This window comes from Nannobrachium achirus (genome assembly GCF_963921795.1).
Source record: "Nannobrachium achirus genome assembly, chromosome: 4".
In the NCBI taxonomy this organism is placed as follows: domain Eukaryota; kingdom Metazoa; phylum Chordata; class Actinopteri; order Myctophiformes; family Myctophidae; genus Nannobrachium; species Nannobrachium achirus.
Window position 1 is genome coordinate 37,992,216 of NC_137813.1, and position 23,026 is coordinate 38,015,241.

At 42.8% G+C, this 23,026-nt stretch overlaps 2 protein-coding genes across 2 annotated transcripts; one reads left to right on the forward strand and one right to left on the reverse strand.

Annotated features, from left to right (window-relative positions):
• Positions 1-10,999: 10,999 nt before the first annotated feature.
• LOC308282889 (GTPase IMAP family member 8) lies at positions 11,000-17,077 on the reverse strand (the record flags this gene model as incomplete). Its single annotated transcript, XM_080723278.1, has 5 exons — positions 11,000-11,478; positions 12,633-13,298; positions 13,828-14,538; positions 14,637-15,332; positions 17,026-17,077. The coding sequence occupies 5 exons, from the start codon at positions 17,075-17,077 to the stop codon at positions 11,000-11,002; spliced, it is 2,604 nt and encodes an 867-aa protein (XP_080579404.1).
• Positions 17,078-17,794: 717 nt separating this feature from the next.
• Positions 17,795-21,329, forward strand: LOC308284448 (migration and invasion enhancer 1-like). Its single transcript, XM_080725066.1, has 4 exons — positions 17,795-17,933; positions 18,740-18,837; positions 18,936-19,012; positions 20,479-21,329. Exons 1-4 carry the CDS (start codon positions 17,905-17,907, stop codon positions 20,560-20,562), a joined length of 288 nt encoding a protein of 95 aa, XP_080581192.1. The 5' UTR covers positions 17,795-17,904; the 3' UTR covers positions 20,563-21,329.
• Positions 21,330-23,026: the final 1,697 nt, after the last annotated feature.

Consider the following 23,026-nt stretch of genomic DNA (forward strand, 5'->3'; position numbering starts at 1 on the left):
GGAACAGCACTGACGGCAAGACACCGATAGGGGTAATCTGATTGGCTGGTAGAATGGTATTGAATAGCAATCACAGTTAACCTGATCCTCTTCCTCCCTCTCTACTGAGCATCCGTCCCTTCTAGAATGTGATCTTTCCATGCCCTGGACTTCCACAAACAGCTCAATACTATTAAGTAATATCAAGTGATTAAGACATTAAGATAGATGTCCTGTGCATCTTGGGGCCAGAACCAGCTTTGTTTCCTGCAGGAGGTCCTCGAGTCCACACAGGACACTGAACATGTTCTACGCGTCAGCACCGGCAGTGGCCAGCACAGTGCTGTATGGTAGTGTGTTGTGGGGATGCACTAATAAGACCTGGAACGCGTATTTACTTTAACCATTATTTTATGCTTTAACTGTAGATCTGCTATTTTTGAAAAATCTTAAAAATGTGGTTCTCAAACCTTTTCGTGTCAAGGATCCCTAGAATTATATGTATTTGGCCGTGGACCCCCATCTCAAACTATGTTGTTCCAGGGACTCCCTAGAAGCAAATATTTAAAAAGATGGGAGGCTGAAAAAGCTGATTAGGAATGATGGCTCTTCTCTCCACCCTGGACACTGGCAAGGCAAGACAAGGCAAGATATTAAGACGTCAAAGGAGGACTTCACCCATTTTCAACCTGTCTTCATACACAGTAATTGGTACTCACTAATGCTCATGATAATATGATACCATTGTTGTCTGCTCGATCTGTGTCTGAGTGGAGGGCTGTGGACAGTTCGGAAACCTGCCTACAAGTGACATGTATATCTCCTAGCCTGATAAATCAGTCCGCACATCACCACCCCCTGTTGGTGGGTGGTGTGTAGTGTGGACTGAACCCCGAGATATTTTATTTTATTTCAAGCTCGCCCGAGGAGCGGGCGAATTGAATGGGCCAATCAGGGCTGTAGACTTGAGGCACGTGGTAGGCTGGTCCGGTCCCAGCCCCCTCCCCCCAGCCCCCTCCCTTCGGAGCTGTTCTGCCCACGTGAGAGTCCCTAGTGGACTCTGATTGGTGCTCTTCTGCCCACGTGAGCCGCTAGTGGACTCTGATTGGTCCGTGAAAACTGTCATGGCGGAGTCAGACTCGACTCGAATTCTTTTAATAAACTATACAATAGTGCCGTTTCATTACGTTTTAATACCATTTTGCACTAACGTAAACATGCAGTCATATAATATGTTATGAGAAATAACGTATTTTTGCAATGTCACGCCACGTCGCCGTCGGGGGCTCTAAGCGTGTGTGTGTGTGTGTGTATGTGTGTGTGTGTGTGTGTGTGTGTGTGTGTGTGTGTGTGTGTGTGTGTGTGTGTGTGTGTGTGTGTGTGTGACGTCAATAGGCTTTAGCCCGCCCACGCTGAAGTAGAATCTCTGTCTGCAGGATCAGACTCTCTTCCCAAAACGAAGTGTGTGCTAGAGTCTGACGCTTGCAGTCAGGCTATATATCTCCTACATGAGTCAGGCAGAGCAGAGAACGAGAGAAGCTCCTTTATGACAGATTATTACAACCCTGTTGCACTAAGGAGCGCTATAGAGATGGATGCTGCTTGCCTGCAGCAAGACAGGCTCGATCAGGGTGATCAGTCAGGCTGGGTGATGTTAAATCTACTGGACTGTTCTGTCCATGTATATTGTAAATGTATATTGTTTCAGATACTTACATATCTGAAACTTAGTATGTATGTAGGTAGGTAAGCCCGTGGCCCAATCAGGGACCAGCATTTCTGGCAATGTCATCAGTAACAACAGCCAATGAGGGACCAGCATTCCTGGTGATACCAGTGATGATGTCACTGGCATCGCCATACATGATGTATGGCGATACATGGCCTACTTGTGCACAAGACGCAAGTTGGCACCTCGACAGAGTGTAAATGTTATTCTTATGTCACTTATGTTTGCTGTCAATGTTCTTTGAGCAGCTGTAACACCTTAATTTATTTCCTCTCAGGATGAATAAAGTACCTACCTACCTAGTACCTACTGTACCTAAATCACTTTGTGTGTGCATGCATGCGCATATACAGCTGTCTAACTTATATGCTTATGCATATGCATGTGTATAATATGTGCCTCAACAAATGTGTATGTGCATTATTCCTTGATTTATATGACTTAAATGAAGAGCAACAGTAAACTGTGTGTTTCTCTGTATCTTATGTGTGCATGTTTGTGCACATGGTTTGTGCATGTGGCAGCCCCATTGTGTTGTTCGGCTCATTGGCAGTGATCAAGGCCCCTAACCTTGTGTGGGCCCTTTCTCGTGGGTCACATTCAGTCAACCAGCATACATGGCTCGTTGTTAATGTCCTGGAAATCCTCAATGCTATAAGAAAATAAATGCATGCTTATGCTTATCTGCATGTGTGTCTGACAACTTGAGCTTGTGCTTGTGCATTTCATTTTCCTCTCCTTCCCAGTTGCCTCCCCCTGCGGCCCCCACTTTGAAAGCCTGTGGGCTGTGAAGGCATGTAGTCAACTATTAACGGCATTGTGATGCTTCAGGCATAAAATCTGTATTCTTCCTCCAGATTTTCTGACACTGACAGCCACCATCACAAACCTCTACATCAGTGGTTCTCAACCTGTGGGTCAAATTATTTTTTGGGGGGTCCCCAGATTATTAGCTTAATGTGCAACATTGTTTTCTCACTCAACAGTAAACAAACCAACATAAAGTTTAAGTGTATAGAGGGAATCTGTACATTTCTTAAGTGACAATTTAAGGACCTTTTAATACAAATTGTCAAATATTAGAGGCAGAAATTGTGTTATACAAAATGTAATGCCTCAACTCGTACTCGTCATGTTGGGGCACTTGATAAAATATGATCATTTTGGGGGTCCTAGCCTGAAAAGGTTGAGAACCACAGCTCTACATTATACTGGCTCTCATCCTGACAGCCACTTTAAATCAATGTGTTGTTCGCCACATTGTAGTCTCAAAGCGCCAACGTCTCCATTGCGTCATACGTTCACCCCATCAGGAAACCGCTGTGGGCTGCACAGCCATTTTGCTGCATGCAATTACCATGATCCATCCAATTATATCCATTATATGTGGTGATTAAAGTGATCCATCCAATATTATGTTGATGAAAATATATGTTTGATGAAAAGAGACACTCTAAATCAGGGTTGTCAAACTCATTTTAGGTTGCGGCCTGGATTTGTCTAAAGTTATGCTGTAGGCCTATGTTCTACGTTTATCTTTACAATTAAAATAAATAATGTTAAAAGCACGTTTAACTTCCAAGACACATTGACATTTTAAAGCATCAGATGTGTTCGGAATGTTAAGCGTTTACAATGCATTGATGTTGTGCTTTTCCAAGGTAATTCTGTGCACACATTATCGAACTTCAGACACTGGGTTCTATATATCACAATTAAGTGCTGCTGACATATCTCTCTGATAAAATGCAGTGCAAGCATTCTTTGGCATAGCATTTGATTGGAAGTTGTTTGTAGCTTAATGTCTGAAGGTCAACTCACAGTCCAGGAACCTCCATTGATCAGATAAGGGCTCTCCTCCTGACCCCATCCCCCACATCCTGCCAACAGCAGATCTATGCAGACCAGATCTAGTTTGGACATAGAAGTGAGTTGCATTTTTGTTTTTGTAGCATGTTGTCACCGGCTTAATGATTTAATGGGTGAAATGACCTGAGAAACAGGCTTATATTCAAAAAGGAACTGGAGTTCAGTTCACTGGTGCCCAATTATTTCCTATAATTGTTTCCTGAACTTCACCCCTGAGGATTTCCCAGACCTGGGATATCCTGGTAAGGCCGTACAGAGACAGAGACAGAGGAGCAGGGAGTCCAAGGTAGGAAATGGGCAGGGACGTGCTGGCCATTGGAAAAGCGGGACAACTCACAAACGGCCGGTTCATTCCCGGCATTAGGAAAAAATAAAAAATAAAATGTCTGCCTTCGTTCCATTTTGGGGGCTGGGCGGCCAACAAAGTAAATCGTCACTGTCGGGCAGAAACCTCGTATCTCCAACTTTCAAATTTGTACATTTTTAAAAGTAAAGCCCTGCTTCACCATACAAGGCTTTTGCACAAAAGTAGTGAAAACAGCCGATCTACAAGCACACAACGCCTCGCACCGCGAGGCGTTGTGTGCTTGTAGATCGGCAGTTTAAATCATTTTTAAAATGATAAACACAAAACAAACGGTTTTGGACATACAATTTCCACCCGACAACGGTGAAATATAACTCATGTAATTGGCCCACTGACTAGTCACTTTGTCACAAATCTTTGAGTAGCAGCAGCGCTATAGAGAGAGATCTCTCTCTATAACGCGCAATGAGGGCCTCTCCAACTCTTTTTCCTGGGCTGAATCAGGGGCCCAGCGTGTCCCTGGAGATGGGGGAGGTGAGGGTCTATAAGTGCTGCACCAGCCTCTGCTCCATCATGACACCATGGCGGTCACCAGCACCCAATTTATCTCTGAAACCTTCTCCTGTACCCCACCTAAACTTTGAGGCTATTCCCAGAGCTTCCCTTCCCAGTTTGTGGGTATGACTCTACTGTGTTTACTTGATTGATAGTGGTTGAAAGTGGTAGTTGGCATAAATATGAAATGGTTAGAGTTAGGGCAAAGCCACAAGTCATATCTTGTTTCTGCAGTAAGATCTCTTGATAACACAGTGCCAAAATGCCCTGTGGCATTGCCTCTCACTGTCGTTTATCATACTGCAGCATTGAATTAAGTTTCTTAATGATGTCTAGGTATAATACTAGATTTTGTTTTTACACACCATTATAATGTGCTTAATATTTTGATCATAAGACCCAATTGCTATCACATACTGAATGCCAGTGATTTATTACAACACTATGGCATATTTAGGAGTCCACTAGTGGTTCTCAAATGTTTTATTTGCAAAGACCACCTTAACTCTGAGATGGACCCTTACAGGTCCATTTGGTTCCATGTGTACACACTCAGAGTTATAGACGTGTTATGGTCATTGAAGGCTGTTTTTTCTGGGGCGCCTGCTGGCCTACCGGTCCAGGCGCATACCACGTGGGCTCAGTGAAGCCTCAGAAACCCAGGCTCAGCGTAACCTGACAGTCTGTTGCTGGTTCGAGTCCCGATTCCGACTACCTTTGCAGCGTGTCACTCCCCATCTCTCTCCCCGTTTCCTGTCAGTCTACTGTCCTATCAATAAAGACATAAAAGCCCCAAAACAAACATATCTAATAAAATTAAAAAGGCTGTGTTTCTGGTAATATTAGTCACTCATTTTGTCATTTTGTCCTTGGCAAAAATGTCCACCACAAGCCAGCATGGCGAATTGGCGATGGCCCCTGCTGAAGACTTCTCAGTGGTTTGATGATGAAGTTTTGCCAACAAATAACACCAGCAAGGAAACCCTGGCATATATCACTGATGTGTCTTATTTTGAATTGCTCTGCCATTCTATGTTTCACTCTCATTGTAACTTAAATCTCATTAACGACGTGAAACACTTGTGAATTCAGCTTTACTCTGCATGCTGATGACTGGCCTTCTGAGAGCCATCACATGGTCTAAGAAGCCAAACTTATACCACCATTGCAGTATTTCAGAAAAGTATCACTTTGATCTTTTTAAGGCTTTTAAAAGTCTCTGCATGGCCTGGCTCCTCCTCCAGTGCAGTGGCGTCAGTTCAGAAAAAGCTAAGGTATTACCAGTCATTTTGTAAAATTTTGCATTTGTAGTTATTTTACTGTAATTTACCAACATAATAACCAGCACAGATAGACAAAGAGACATTCATGGATTTATGCGACCGAAGGTCGTTGCGACCGAAGGTCGCATATACTCTGAAGAATCGTGTCGCTTGAGTGTCCTTCCTTCCTTCCTTCCGTATCCTCGTGACCGTCCTTCCGTATCCTCTGTGATGTCAGTGTGATGTCAGCGAGTTGTGACATCACTTCCTGTACAGGGCGGCTACACGAAATGTGGATAACACTATATATGGAGATAGTCCAGTCCATCATGTCATATGGGACTACCGTCATAGAAAGTAGCCATTGTTAGGCCGGAGTCATTGGCTGTCTAAACATGGAGATGTGGATAACACTATATATGGAGATAGTCTAGTCCAATATGTCATATGGGACTACCGTCATAGACAGTAGCCATTGTTAATCCGGAGTCAATGGCTGACTGTCTGTACAGGAAGTGATGTCACATGACATACTTTTTATGCCCATATATGAGTCCTAACATGGAGATGTGGATAACACTATATATGGAGATAGTCTAGTCCAATATGTCATTATGGAACTACCGTCATAGACACAGCCATTGACTCCGGCCTAACAATGGCTACTGTCTATGACGGTAGTCCCATTATGACATGATGGACTGGACTATCTCCATATATAGTGTTCTCCACATTTCCATGTTTAGGCCCCATCGCTCACACCCTCGATGGGGTTGGCGATAGGGCCTTTCTGTGTGGAGTTTGCATGTTTCCCCGTGTCTCCTAGAGTTGATACCCTCACAAAAACATGAACAAATTCCCCCCAGAATGATAACAACTAGAATCGTCAGAGAAACACTGTGGTTGGCCAGATAGTCAAGAATTGGTCGCATGTCACCCTGAGGTGTCTTACTAGTATTTAAAAGTAACTTTTATTTCCCCCCCTGGACCCAGGGTATGGCAGCTGCTTACCCCTGCCATATCCAATTGACGCCCCTGCTCCAGTGTGTACCTTTATCCACAGAAGAGACACACTGCTGGACATGGCAGTTGGTCAGACACCAGAGGGGACTGTGAGGTCCATCGTAGGCAGACCACTTTTGGACAGAATGTCCTCTCCATCAAGGGAAGCCGATGATGGAGTAGCCTCCCAGTCACTCCAAGGTACAAATAAAGTAAAGTACAGTATGGGGTAGATAGGTTCATGCCTCCAGTTGATTTACTGTACACTGTACAGTACCCCATGGTGGTTATTGCACCAAAGCACAGAGAGGAAATAATGATTCTTTTTCACTAGGCCTAAATGACCCTTCCCTGTCTTTCTCATTCTCACTCATTCTCTCTCTCTCTTTTGCCCCCATCCGTTCTTCTCTGTCCACTTGGAAAAATAGAAGGTGGGGAAACGTGATCCTATGTGTCGGGTGGGGGTCGTCCTGATTGCTGCACTGCCTTGCAAATAAAGATGGATGTGGGCTGAGAATTGTCTCCCAAACAGCCACCATAAGAGAGAGAGAGATCCATTTCTCTCCCGCTTCCTCCCCGAGCTGCAGGTCCCTTTAATGAGAGGGGAGGGCTGTGTCTCACGACTCACCATGAACAGAGAGAGAGAGAGAGAGAGAGAGAGAGAGAGAGAGAGAGAGAGAGAGAGAGAGAGAGAGAGAGAGAGAGAGAGAGATGAAGCCTGCAGGGAGAGGATGAGATGAGAGTTGAAGACACAGGGATAAGAGAATGTGTGTGTGTGTGTGTGTGTGTGTGTGTGTGTGTGTGTGTGTGTGTGTGTGTGTGTGTGTGTGTGTGTGTGTGTGTGTGTGTGCGCGTGCGTGCGCGTGCGTGCGTGCGTGCGTGCGTGCGTGCGTGCGTGCGTGCGTGCGTGCGTGCGTACATGTGCGTGTACATGTGCATGTGTGTGTGTGTGTGTGCGTGCGTGAGTGTGTGTGTGTGTGTGTGTGCGTGAATTGCTGCAGCACAGAAAAAGCATGACATGTTGACAAGAGAGGGAGATGGATGATAAGACAGGAGAGACCCTGTGAGAGGATGGAGAGTAGGCCTATAATGATATTCAAAGATGGATAATCCAAACAAAGGAGGACTGAGATAAACACAGACAAATAACCATGATTGCTAACAAATCACCCTTTTACCATTACACTGCCACAAAAAGAACAATAATCTTCAAAAGCCTGCCTCACTCTGTTGCATCCAACAATTGTCATCTTTCTTGTCTTTTATCATGTCACTTGTCACGAACCAGAAAATCAGAAAATACTTTCAGCACCTTTGAATGCATTAAAATGCTGATCAAAATACACAACACAAAGCAATAAAACGTCATAAGCCTAGAGACAGTTGAGAGGGCAGTTGTATTAACAATTTAAACTCTATGCCACTGGTTCCCAAAAATTGTGTCGTGACCCATTTGTGGCCTGGGTCACAGACCAATTTTTATGCGCCACGATTCGAGTAAAAATCCAATTTTCTTTTCCTACAAAAAACTAAATATATTTCAAAAGCCGGCCTATACAAACAAACAAGCAAACACATCTATGAAATTCCATAAATACAATATAATAATAATAGTGAAAATAGCGTTGAGAGCTTGTAAATCTGCTGTTTTCACTAGTTTGGGGCCCAGGCAAATGTCTAATTTGAATTTCTCTTTTGGGTCTCGAGTTAAAATTTTGGGAACCACTGGTCTATGCTTTGTTGACCGGTTCCCCCGGGGTCATGACTGTTTCAATGTGTTGTAAAGTAGGTATTTTCACTGAGTGTGTGGAAGGTTCATGTGATTAAAATGAACCTTCATTTTATTGGTTGAAAAAGAAAGAGAAAATGGCCACCACCATTGACATTTGTAGAGTGCTAATATATTCACTGCAGTAAATGCCTAATAATTTAATATTCTTGTGTGTAATCCTCTGTTAGACATCACACTTAGCGTAAACAAGCGCAAGCTCAGAGAACAAGCTGACAGCTCGGCAGTGTCAGACGGCATGTTCTGAAGTGCACAGTATTAAACACAGAATGTTTGCCTTCATAAGTCATATTACGTGACTGGAAAACATCAGTGAAGATGTGTGCATCATAGATTATACAGAAGTAAGCAAGATGGGATATGAATAGGAACATGATGCTCTGACGAGCACATCTTCCTGCATCCTTGGACCTGTAGTATGCTGATAAAGTAGACTACTTTACCGTGGTTCCTAAACGTTTTTGCCTGTGACCCAAAAGAGAAATTATACATTCAAGGACCCAAACTAGTGAAAACAGCAGCTCTACAAGCTCACAACTCGTCGCTTCACTGTTTGGGAAACAGTGAAATAGAGCACATGGCATCAGAAACACATAAAGCACTGTTTCCAAACAGTGAGTCGGGACCCAACTGTGGGTCACAGACATTTTTAGTCCTAATTATTATTTCAAAACATTTCTGAAAAACATTCCCAAAAAGCTAAATTCAATAAATTCCATAAATTAGAAAACAAATGTTTAAGAAGTAGTGAAAATAGCTGATCTACAAGCTCACAAAGTGGCGCGAAGCGACACGTTGTGAGCTTGTAGATATTTTCTCTAGTTTGGGTCCCGGGCAAACATCTAATCTCTCTTTTGGGTCTCGAGCTAAACGGTTCGGAGACCACTGATCTAGGCTATATGATTGCACAGCAGTTAAGAATAGTTATAAGATTATATAGGCTACTGTATATAGGCTACAGATACTGGGATGTGGAGGATTCCCGTAGGCAACCTTGAGAGGTATGAGACACTAAACACATACACATGTGTCCACTCTTATGCATAAACTTAATCACATCTAATTAGATGATTCTGCAGCCTCGGGCCTTCCCTGAGGAGAATGGATGACTCAGTGGCAAAGCCAGTGTATTATGGCTGGAATACCAAACAACACACAGTGATATAAAGGGGCTGTCAGGATGCACGTATACTACTGTGTGTGTGTGTGTGTGTGTGTGTGTCTGTGTGTGTGTGTGTGTGTGTGTGTGTGTGTGTGTGTGTGTGTGTGTGTGTGTGTGTGTGTGTGTGTGTGTGTGTGTGTGTGTGTGTGTGTGTGTGTGCGCGTGCGTGTGAACAAGAGACGAAACCCAGGGGAAGAATAAAGGTGTACTTGTAACTAATACATGAAGATGCATGCACACGCACGCACACGCTCACACGCACATGCACGCACGCACGCACGCGCACGCACACACACACACACACACACACACACACACACACACACACACACACACACACACACACACACACACACACACACACACACACACTGTGTATATCACATATTCTTTCTTCCATTGGCAGTCATGTCATTCCTTCTATCCTTATGTCGAGATGTCTATTAACTATTCACTGTGTTCACAGTCTATCTCTTCTGTCCACATGCTCTGCTGTAGTGACTCATCAGATGGCAAACAGGCTATCTGCAGCACCTGCAGAGTGTTTCATGCTCTGCTCTCCCTGCGCCAGAGGGATGTGGGCTAATGTAATAGGAAGTGTGCTTTCATCTGCACTTGGCTCCTCTGTATTCTTTGTTGTATCCTAACAGCACAGCTGCATCCCTACCGAGTCTCTGGTTTAAAAGGGAAAAAATAAATAAAGATTATGTTGCATCAAATGTAAGACACTTATTTTATTTTTCAAAGGCATTTTCCATTATTCTACAGTGTATGAACCTCGCAGCAACTGTTCTTGAAATCTAACCGGGTTAATTCATTTGGAGATGTTCAGTTGAGACATCTTGGTTCAATAGTAGCCTATAAGTAAAGGTATAGGGTTATTCAAAGTCCATCTTATCTAAGAGCTCCCCCTTGTGGAGAAATCTTAGGACACAAATCCAAACCACTTCTGTGCATTCCCAACTATTCAAATATATTTTGAGTCATTGCTGAAACAAATTCACATCAAAGTCTTTCTAGAAAGTTCTATGGAAAATTTAAATGGCATCATAAAAAGTACTTAAAGCGATAGTTCACCCCCAAAATGGCTTTTGTTCAATCGATTACTTACTCATGCAGACTTTAATTCATGGATATTTTTGTCCAATTCCTAAGCAAATAATTTGAGTCTTGGTGTCTTCATAGGGAACAAAGCAGTCTCTTTTTGTCTTCATAGTCCATAGGGAACCATTAAAGGGAATACTATTGGCTTGGGAATGTGACAAAAACAACATTAAGCCTCCATGGGGTGAATAATCAATAGAAAAAATGTTATTTTGGGGGTGAACTATCCCTTTAAACTTATTCAGTTATCTTTTGATTGTTCTGCGTCGGCAGGTGCTGACTGCTCCTGTTCCTCTTTGCATTTATGCGTCTTACACATGGTTTCCAGGGTCTGCTTCAGCTCTGCCAGGTCCCTCTGAATCCCCTCAATGAGCTCCAGCTTGGAAAGCTTCTTGTCAATGGACGACAACACCTCCTGGCCTGGCTCTTCAGCAAGAGCCTCTTGTTGCAGGAAGTCAGTGGTGGGAGATGGACAGTGCTGTTCAGCCATCTCTGCAGCCATGGTTTGCTCCCACACCATCTCAAAGTAGTAGTCGATGAAGGCTTCCAGCTCCTCCAAGTTACTGGTCCCCCATTGGTCGATCAACGCCTGCAGACCACCACCTGATGTGGCCAGCTTCTTAACAGTCCTCTCTCGCAGTGTGGGATGGCAGAGGGAATGTACACCAGCAGCACCCTCCCTTTCCTCCTCCAGCACTTTGATTTTTGTCGGAGGCTGTTCTAACGGTAACACCAGAACCAATGACTGCCGCCTGGGTGGAAGAAACGGGCTGACTTGGCTATGTTGCATGCAGCTTTGTGAACACACAGCTGTGGCCATCCACTCGGGGAGATTCACCACTAGTGTCTGTGTGCCTTCCTTAGCCAACCTCGGTCCTTCACCACCACGGAGCATAGCAGCCATGCTGGACATGAAGCCTTGTCTGTCCATTATGGCGAGGCTTGCTGTTGCTTTCCTCTCTCCCATAGTGTCTGGTACTGCCACCTCTTGACCACAGACAGCTGAGCCTCTTGAACAGGTCACTGGTTGGACAGTGGCTGACTCGGTCACTGTAAAGGAAAGTAAATGGTAAATGGTGCATTTATATAGCGCCGGCCCTTTATCCAAGGCGCTGTACAGAGATTGTGCACTACATTCACCCATTCACACACATATTCATACACCGATGGCAGAGGAAACCATGCAAGGCACCAACCTGCTCACCGGGAGCAACTAGGGTTTCAAAGTCTTGCTCAAGGACACTTCAACACTAACTCTGGGGGAGCCCGGGATCGAACTGGGAACCATTCTGGAACCCTCCGTGTTTTAAGACGGCAACTCTACCCCTGAGCCACCATTGACTGCATGTGGTTGCATCAAAGATCACTAAACAGCTATTAACCCTTAAATACCGGCATGCTGATTCTACAAATGCCTTCTAAATCAGTAGTCCTCAAACTTTTACGATTTTTCAAAAATGTTCAAAAATAACAGGTGTACAAGCTTGCATGTCTGCTATTTTTGAATAGTCAATGCTAAAATCTAAAATTACACAGATGCTTTCCCGGTTTAATGGGTTAAAATATGAATTCAGTCATTTCCAATATAATTGTGTTCAGACTTTTTGAATATATTCATGACATGGGCCCTATTATGATCCAGGGCTTATGCCTTATGCCTTAACTTCTTTGCCTTTTTTTACTATTTCGTTTTTGTTTTTTAAATATTTCAAATAGCTGATGTGCAAGTTCACAACGTGCAGATGTAGATCAGCATTTGAAGTATTTAAAAATGTTTTTCAAAATAGTGAAAAAAAGGTAAAGAAGTTAAGGCATAAGGCATAAGACCTGGATCATAATAGGGCCCATGTGTTTTATCCATTTTGTGTACTTACTGTTATGGGAAGGCTGATCTAAATGGCTCCTGGGTGCCCCCTTGTGGCGTGTCACTCCATCAGGTTCCAGGCCATCACAGGTGATGTTCTTCCCTAATGGGACACCTCTCTGGAGAATAGTTAGTCTCTCCTCCACTAGCATGTCCTCTACTTTGTCCAGTAGCTCCTTAACCTGGGCCCCATCTAGCCAGTTTTTATTGTCCAGGACATGGTATCTATTCCCACACTTCTCAACGAGCCTCTGCAGTGCGTCTCCCTCACTCTCTATGCGTTGCTCTAAGGTTGTGGCGCCCAGCCAGTCTCCGTGGCTAAACAGGACCATGGCTCGGCCCCATGCCTCCTCTCCTAACGTCTCCAGCTGTTTTTCTATCGCTTCCCCAAGAGAGAGTGTGAAAGATAAGCTCACGTTGACAACCAGCAGGATAACACTAAGCCCAAATGCACCAGAGGCTCTCAGGAGCTCAGGGGTCACTGACTGCCAGCCAGGAGTATCCACTACTGTCACTGTTTTACCCCTGACTCTGCCCTGCCTTTCATCACAGACACTAGTTTGGTTTTCTGTATCGAAACATCCTCTGCCCAAGATAGTGTTTCCAGATGAGCTCTTGCCTGTGTTTCTGCCTCCTGCAAGCACTATTCTCAGCTCTGGGAGACGGTTCAGCTTTTCTGTGAGAGGGAAACATTTAGCAAAGGAACAGATGGATCAGGTTTGTTATGTGACAAAAGAACAAACTTTACTCTTCAGAGCAGTGATTCCCAAACCTTTTAGCCTGTGACCCAAAAGAGAAATTAAACGTTTGCCCGGGACCCAAACTAGTGAAAATAGCAGATCTACAAGCTCACTACAGGTTGTGGGCTTGTAGATTGGCTATTTTCATTGCTTCTTAAACATTCGTTTTCTAATTTTTTATTTTATTTATTAATGAAATTACTTAATCATTGCATTTTTTTCATCATGACATTTTTAGCTTTTGGGGAATGTTTTTTTGAAAATGTTTTGTAATATTAACAATTAAAAACAAATAGAAACTAAAAATTGGGGGACCCATAAAAATGGGTCCCGACCCAGTGTGTTTGGGAACCAGTAGTGTAGAGAAAGCCTTTGCAATTGCATGTAGTAAAACGTAACTATGATTAATGTTCAAAATGTAAATCAAACTCGTTTAGTCATCACTTGAATTAATTATTAACTCACCACGCTGAGACCTTGCCATTTGTCTTCCACTCTGCAGCACCATCAATCTCTCCTTGGCTCTCTCTTCATCTGTCCTCATTGTCTCCTCTAGCTGTTGAATCACTGCGCCTTCCATTTCGTAATGAACCCCACCATTACCAGACACCATTTCCTCTATCTTTCTCATCAGTTCTCTGACCTGGAATCCGTCCCCTCTAGTTTTATTGTTGAGAACGTGATACCTGTTGTTACACTTCTCAACGAGCCACTGAAGAGGCGCCCCCTCACTCTCAATGTATTGCTCTATAGTTGTCTCGCCCAGCCAGTCCCCAAAGTTAAATAGAACGATGGTGTGTATCCATATTAGCTCACTGATGAGCTCCAGGTGTTCCTGCACAGCTCTCCTATAGGATTCCGTGAACGTCCTGTCCACACGAATGGCCAGCAGGAAGACATGAGGCCCCGGCGAGCAGAGTGATGGACAGCGCACTATCTCCCGCCGGTCAAACATGGGAGTTTCGGTAGTGAAGTAGTTCATCCACCAGCCTGGCGTGTCCACCACAGTGACGTGTCTCCCAAAAACAGGACCTCTTCTCATCACACACTGGGCTGTCCTGCTTCTCAAGTCCAGGCTTTGCTCGTTGTGCAGGATTGTGTTCACAGCTGAGCTCTTCCCAGAACCTTTTGCTCCAAGCAGCACAATTCTAATGTCCAAGAGGCTGTGCAACTGCTCTGTGAGGGGTTTAAAAGTGTTGCTGTCACTCAAACTGTTAAATATGAAATGATATTGTCCAATGTATTTAAAAGTAAGGCAAACTAATTTAACTCACCTTGTAGGACAGCTCTCTGTTTCCTCATCTTCATGAACCTCTGCCGGGCCCTTTCCTCCACTATCATTTTCTTTTCTGCAATTGCTTGGAGGATGCTTTCCTCCATTACAAAAAGCCTGTGTCCATTTTCTGTTATGAGTCTCTGTATCTTCGCCAGTAGCTCTGTGACGCGAGTGCTGACAGTATCTCTACTAAAGATGACACTGTGACACCTCTGGCTGCACTTCGTACCGAGCCACTCGAGGGCCTTCGATCCCATCTTTACGGGTTCCCCTACGGTGGCACGTGTTGGCCAATCGCTGTCAGTCAACAGGACAATGCTGTGGCCCCAGACGTTCTCACCGAGAAGGGCCAGGTGTTCTTCCAGTGCCCTCTGGCGTTTTCCAGAGAAAACCGAGCTCATCTTGACAACAATCAGGAATACATGTGGTCCCGGTGAGCACAGAAAGACACTCCTCACGATCTCCCGTTTCACCAGCTCAGCGGTGTCCTGTGCACTGAAGTCACACCACCATCCAGGAGTGTCCACCACGGTGACCCATCTGCCTGCCACCACTCCTAGTCTCCTGGAGCAGGTGGTCCTCTCCTTGATGACAAACTCCTCTTTGCCAAGGATGAGGTTCCCCACGGAACTCTTTCCAGAGTTTCGCCCGCCAAGCAAGACAATTCTTAGGTGGGATGTACACCAGCTGTCCCCTAACGTAGAGGAAAGAAAGTAATACACAGGGACAGGGATAGATTATTTTATTGGCTTTTTGTCTGAAACATATTTACTGTATCAAAAACAACAACAACAAGCTAAAACATAATTAAATACAGTCACATATGATTTTATGATAAATAATACCAATGCTAATACACTGTATCTTGTGAACCATTATCAAGTCATGTTTCCTGTCGTAAGTGCTAAAATGGCACAATGTGCACATCCAAAAAGAAGAGTAACTTAAAACATTGTGCCAGTATTGTATAGGCTGAAATAGGCACAATTTGGAAACTAAAGCTTGAAATGTTATGAAAGATTATTTTACAGCCTCACGTGATTGGAGTAGGTGTCATGCTCAGTATGTATCAAATTCAAGTTCAACACAAATATATAGCTTATGAGAAATCACCACTTACAAGTTGATAGATCTCGTGCTGCCATTTCAAATTCTGCCAACCTAGCCTGGTGCTGAAAACTGGTAAGCAGCTAGATTTTTGAACGAATTAATTTCTCCAAGACTCTCCTCAGTTTCTGCTTTCCTGGTCCCGAAGTGTTTAATGAAAGCAAATGGGAGTGTTTTCTGTGTTTATGAGTCTGAAGGTCGCCTTTAATGTGTAACCGGATAGATAGGCAGTGGGGCCTACACATTACTGCAGATAACCACACCCAGTTACAGGGCAGGCTTATAGTTTTAAATAGATAAGGTGATGATTGATAGCCATTGAGTTTAAAAGAATGGAGAACAGTAAAGAATCAAGTCAATGTTTTGAAGACTCTGAAAAGCACAAGGTTACTGTAGGATATGATAAACTGTACTTCAGATTATTGTTTGTTGAATAACTAACACACCTTTTTCTTGGGTTCAGTTGCTTGTGCAACAGATTAGTCAACTTATGAGCAGAGCTTCTGGCATTTCTCATAAAACTTCACCCACTGACAAGGTGCATCAAAAAGACATGAACACCGGAGAGATACATTCTAGCAACACTTACAGTATTGTACAGATTTCTTTTTATGTAAACACAAAACAGACACCTTTTCGACAGAATTTCAGAATATTCATAAGAAAGCAAAATAGCACATTACTAGAGGAGGTATATGTGGTAAAATTGACTTGGGTGGCCCAAGCAAATAAAGGCTCTAGTCTACCCTAAATGTGCTAATGGCACTATTCATCATAGAGTTTGAGACTTTTGGCATTCACAGGTCACAAATGATCATTCTCCGCAAATTGGGAACTATGAATTATGAACTGACTTGTGTGCATTTGGTGCAGTCATACTTTTAATTGATGCTGCAATAAGCTGTTTTTGAACAATTAGCCTCCAAATGTGTGTCTAATTATTACTCTTGTCAGTCCTTTCCATATGTGTTGTCTTACCTTGTTTGTGGCATGAGCATTAACTAACATAATTATTAGAGTGGTTCCAATTACAAATGTCTCAAAAGGCAGTAGGCACGAGACACAACTTCAGTTTTGAAATGGATGGGTGCAACTGGAGCTTTTCAGAGACAATAGCCATAAAACCATCATTCACACAGAGGTACCATAGAATAGATAACCACCACTCACCACACATACCTCTGTCACATCTCTAAACTCAACAAAGCAACTTCAGGGAAACAGACTCTGTGTTTGCAGCATGAGTCTGTGTGGGTAGTACAGTACAAGACAAGCCACACTTTTGGTCACCCCTACTTCACATGCTGCACACAGCACACTGACAGGAAGCATGTTTGTTTTTCTGGGATGGAGGACTACTGTGCCAGTGCCATCATAATGCAAATCATTAAGAGACAAAAAGTCTCAAAGTCCCTATAGTACTTTTGTGACACAGAAAATGATCGATGGATGCAACTGTCCTGCACTAGCACTGAGAGGCCCTCACACATGCATGGTCTTGATAACAGAGTCTGAGACACAGGTGGATGCGTGGGAAACACACAGTTACATGAGAGAGCTACATGGATCTGCTGCCTGGTACACCGGGTGCATCTAGAGCTGGAAGAATAAGAACTTCCTAAATCCATGTTGTTGTATCCACCACTGTTGCCGCCACTACACACACACACACACACACACACACACACACACACACACACACACACACACACACACACACACACACACACACACACACACACACACACACACACACACACACACACTCTCTCTCATCTGGAGCAGAGGTCAAACAGATTGCGTCTTACTTTGAAGTACTATCGGAAGTAGTATTTTGTAGTCAGACCTCCAAGCAGATTTATTGTCAATATCTGTCCCTCGCTATTTCAACAGATCCGTTGACAAAAATAACGACTAAAGTATAATTCTATCACTTTCCTTTCAACAACAAAGAGAAGAAAAATTAGTAAATAGTAAAAATAGTAAAAAGATTCGCTTTTTTGGGGGCAAAAGTTCTCCTCTGCCTACAAAATGATGTCAGACTTAACAGCCCCTGCTTGTATGACGCTAGTTACGGAATACGGTGAAACCCAATGAAATTCCACGGTGACTCGGCTGAGTGTCAATAGTAAAGCATACATCTAACCGGAGCAGCGACGATGGGTGTGCAAGTCAGAGTCGAATATTGGTAGCTATATGTTATTCTTCCCCAGACACATGATTGTACATTATTTAGTTATTTCTTTAGCAGCGTCGGTATTTGTAACATTGTCTAATGTTAGTCGATAATAACGAACCTAGCGTTAGCGCTATAACGCTAGCTAAAATGCATCATGCATCTAGGCTAACGTAGCTAACGGCAGCTGCGGACAGTTACATAAATGTCTGGCATTATTATTCACACAGCACTATTATTACGCACACATACTGGAGTTAGACTCCTTCTAACGCTATGTACCAGAGCTAGTGACCCTATCGTTTGCTAGCGTTTACACTTGCGTGGAAAAGATCATTTCTGGCTGGCTATTTATTCATTTTAATGCAGTGGTTCTCAAACTTGGGGTCCCCAAATTATTTTGTGGGGTCCCCAGATGATTAGCTTTATGTCATTTTTTTCTGACTCAATGGTAAACAAACCAACTCAGTATATTGTGTATACAGGGTATCTGCACATTTATAAAGTGACAATTTAAGAGTGACTGTAAAGTGACTGTTTTAATACCAAACTGGCCAAACATTAAGTAAGCAAGAGGCGAACATAGTGAAAATAGCAGATCTACATGCTCACAATGCCTGTTGTGAGCATGTAGATCTGCTATTTGCACAATATTTATCTGTAGACCCGAGTCACATTAAATGTAATCATCTACAATCCAAGTGCTTATCAGGGTGGGGTGGGGGTCCCCAGTTCAAATATGTTTATTTTGGGGGTCACGTCCTAAAAAGGTTTGAGAACCCCTGATTTAATGGGTCCTTTTCTCTCTTTTTTGACAGTGGTGGATGAGGGTACGAGCCCCGCTATCGGGAACTCGCTCGGGTTGTGACCGAGGAGTTCCCAGATGCGGAGGTATCAGGCTTCGTAGGAAGATCCAGTAAGTATAGTAACCCAGATGGTGGTTGTGGTGGTGAAACAGTACATCTAAAGTGAATGAATAACTGAAATGTTAAATTTCTATTCAAATGTTTCTAGGCAGCTTTGAGATTGAAATCAACGGCCAGCTGGTCTTCTCTAAGTTTGAGACAAGCGGCTTCCCCTATGAAGAAGATGTGAGTGGTACTCCTTCCAGTGTGTTGTCCTTTCACCATACATACTAGCAGGGACATGACATGACATGATTAAATGGATGTAGCCTGCGGAATGGGTTCAGCCAGCATAACCTTGAGTGGGTCAATGCGGTTGCATTCAGTTTGATACAATGCTACTACGCCAGTCTTGCGTCACAGGTGACGTGGCAGTCAGCTGATCATTGCCAACCTACTTAAAGGCTGCTCAGTTGTCTCTTCCTCCTGCCTTGCTGATTGGCAGCTGGCACTTGCTTGCCCCCACCGCCTCCCCAGCACCACCAGTAGGCTCTGCTGCTAATTCTGTTCCCCATGGGGGGTGTTTATATATATTTATATCTCCCTGCTCCTAATGGTTATTGATGTTCTTCTGTGCTGCGCTGAGCAGGGAGAGCAGAGCCTGACGCCAAAATAAATGTGACATATACACACTTGCATTACTCATTCATAATAATAATAAACATTGTATCAATCCTTATCGTAAGTTATCTGACTGAACTGTATAAAACCGAGTTGCAGATTAAACCTTCTTTAAAGTTTCTAATTAAACTTTAATAGATGGCTTAATAGACAGCCCTATAATATAATCAGTTTCCTTTTAACCACTAACGCTCCATACTTAAAACTTGACATTTGGCTGCTTGGTTTTCTCCTTTTTCCCCTACAACCTATTTGCTGATCTACAAGTAGATCTGTTATGTTCCCCTCAGAATAGGGATGCTACATCCTATCACACTAAGATTTCACATTCACATTAGCCGCAAATTGCAACACTCGATTTCTTTTTTATATGATTAATTATCTGATTGTATTAACAACATCAAATTCACCAATATTGCGGCTCGATGGAAAGCTTGAATTATCCTCTTTCTATCTGCAAAGTGTCTGTTTCAGAAAAATCCACCGTAGACATGTTATGAGTTACTTTCTGTCAAGAAATTCAGTTTCAGGTGATTATTTTTCCTAAGTATTGGAGTTTAAAAGTGCTAGTGGGAAATCGCTCAGCGGTCCAATGTTTACCACCCAGTCCTAAATGTCACATGATGCAGGAGGCAGCGGGACGTTGCGTTATTGAAGATGAGCGCTTCCAAAGTTCAACACTTAGGATAAAAAAACATGCTCGGATTTCTTGACAGAAAGTAACTCATAACATGTCTACGCCTCTAGGGTGGATTTTTCTGAAACAAGCACTTAGCAGATAGAAAGAGGATAATTCAAGCTTTCCATAGAGCCGCAAAATTGGTGAGTTTGTTTAATAAAATCGGATAGCATTTTTTTGATGCATTGAATCCCTATGGGGAGGTATTGCCACCCTATATTCAAAGAAATCTAGTGTTGCAATTTGCGACTACATTCACATGCCATGATTGAAACATTTTCATGAAACACTGGCATGAAAAAATCCATGTATGCAATAACGTGTTTTCTACTTTTGTCACTCTCTAATGCAGATCATGGATGCAATCCAGAAAGCTCAGGATGGCAAACCAGTGCAGAAGATCACTAAAAGCCGTGCGCCTTGTGTCATCATGTGAATTGTCCTCCCTCCGGCTTGAAGACCCTGCCGTCCAGAGATGTCAAGAAAGGCCAGTGCAATCCCTTACTGCCACTGTCGTGTTTGGCTTAATCCACCTTGGCACGGGTGTGCAGGAAAAGACCTTGCTCTCTTCTTAACATACAAACAGAGGTGCACTGATGCCACTTGCTACTTGTTCTGGTATGGAGCTCTATCACAACAAGGCTATGTTGTGCCTTCTGTCTTCCCTCTATGTTCCCATTATGGTGTTCCAGGACATTAATGATTACTGTAATGTAAAAAGTACACAGTTATGGTATGATGTTCCACGTCTTGGAAGTTCCCTCTTATAGGAGCATAGACAGGGAGAGGGAAGCTTTTTTATATTTCAAATGCCTATGATATTAATCAACAATTTCAAGTCCTCAGTCCTCAGTTAATGCCTATTACCTCTAAGCCAATATATGCCATTTAAAGGTCCGATTAAATATTTTTCCTTTTTTTTGTGAACTTTACAAGGTTAGGCCAGCTGACATTTTGTGATAAGCAAATGAAAACTGACCAATTATTGTAAAGAGGGTTTTCTTTGGGGCATCTGTCAACTTTAAAAATGTTACTCATTAGTTGTGTTATTTATGTTTGACTTAAACTGGCCAGGGCAATTATTAGTGCGGCCGAGGACCAATGCTAACTGGTATCTCGGCTCACACTCTTCTTATGAACATCAACTCATTGTTTACTCTGAAAAATCAAAACGGTTTTCTTTAAATAAAGGTATAAATAATTGTTTGCTGTCTTTGTTTTATTAAAGGTAGGTCCATTGCAGCTTGGGCAGTGACATCTGATGCTTTCGTGTTCACACTAGCGGTGACATAGCAACAGGCTACAATTTATTCTCCAATGCAAGCCATTGACATGCGGCCATTAAGGCTAGGTTCACACTGCCACCCCAATGAGAATTGTTGGCCCGTCCAGATTGGATGACATGGCTTCAACTATGTTCAGCACTCCAATGACGCAGTGAAGTGTCAATCAGGTTTTTATTTCATTGTTTCCACTCCCCTTCTCTCTCACCCAAATTCCTTCTCCGTTCCATATGCGTAGGGAAAAACTAATTCTTACTGTTAACCAGTTCCGTGTTCTGTTTAACCCTACATTTTAACAGTGACTCGACAGCAATCGCTGTTTTGTAGCTTACCATGACAACTGCTCCTGAAGGTGGTATGAATTGTTCACCTCTGACTCTTGATAATATCAGTCTCCTCTGAATAGCACTGCCGTGTGATTTGTCTCCAAGGAATGCTACCTACAGTCCATAATAGCATGCCTATGCCAACAGAAGCATGAAATGTCAAATCATGCACATTAACCACTTTAAACCTGCATGTTATTATGGTGGAATTTGAGTGAAATCAAAAATTGTTAAAACTGAAAATGGGTATACAAGCCTGCAATGTGTTGTAGTTTGCCTTAAAACACTTTTATACATTGTGAATTTTATGGTGTCACTGTGAAAATATTATCATTTGGACTCGAGAGAGATATTGATACAGTAAGCCGTACTGGTAGAACCAGTTTCTGTCTAGGTTTGTACATGGCTTTTGGCAGCCTACATTTGTTCAAGCGATTTTGTTGAATAAATTAAAACTATTTATAAATAGGGATTTATAACAATTGATATTTACCAGCTGTTCTCCGTAAAATAAAAGCAACAAACATGCATGTGCACCCACACATCAAAAACACATTTAAAATGAAATAGGTACAATATAAAAGTCAGGTTAAGATATTGCTGCATTCTGCTTAGCCATTTTGTAATTATGAAAATTAAAACATCTCAGAAATGTCAAATAGCACCCATTAACATTGATTTATAAGGCTGCAGTTATTTAACCACTTTCAACCTGTGTCCCTCATAGGTAGAACTGTGAGTCATTCCTTTGTGATGTATGTTGATTATAACAACTTCCGGATGACTGAGCAACATTACCTGCTGTTACTCTATTAATATCACCACAAACAAAGTCTGGGCCTGGGGTGCCAGCCAGTATTAAAAACCTCAAAATAAAGGATACATGCATGTAGTTAAAATATCAAAAGTTCAGATTTACACTTGCAACAGTGTATGGTAGACATAAAAACAATGACCGTACACATTCCCTTGAAGCCGATATGCATTTAAGTTAATACATGGTACAAACAGTTAAGTGCATAATACATAGTATACCTGAGCCTTAGTTTATTTATCCTGGGTTTTTGTCCTATCAGATTTATCGCTCTCAATCCTGCTGGTCAATGAGTTAAGTTGTAAATGGAAAGCTGCTAAAGCTGTACTGTACACAGCAAGACGTGATGGAGGTGTCAGAGTTTGTAGACACGTACTATGGCATTCTCATGATATCCAGTGTAATCTTGAAAAGGCCTATTATAACATTATTGTTATTGCATCCATCAATCTACCTGCAGATATTTTTAAAATTTCA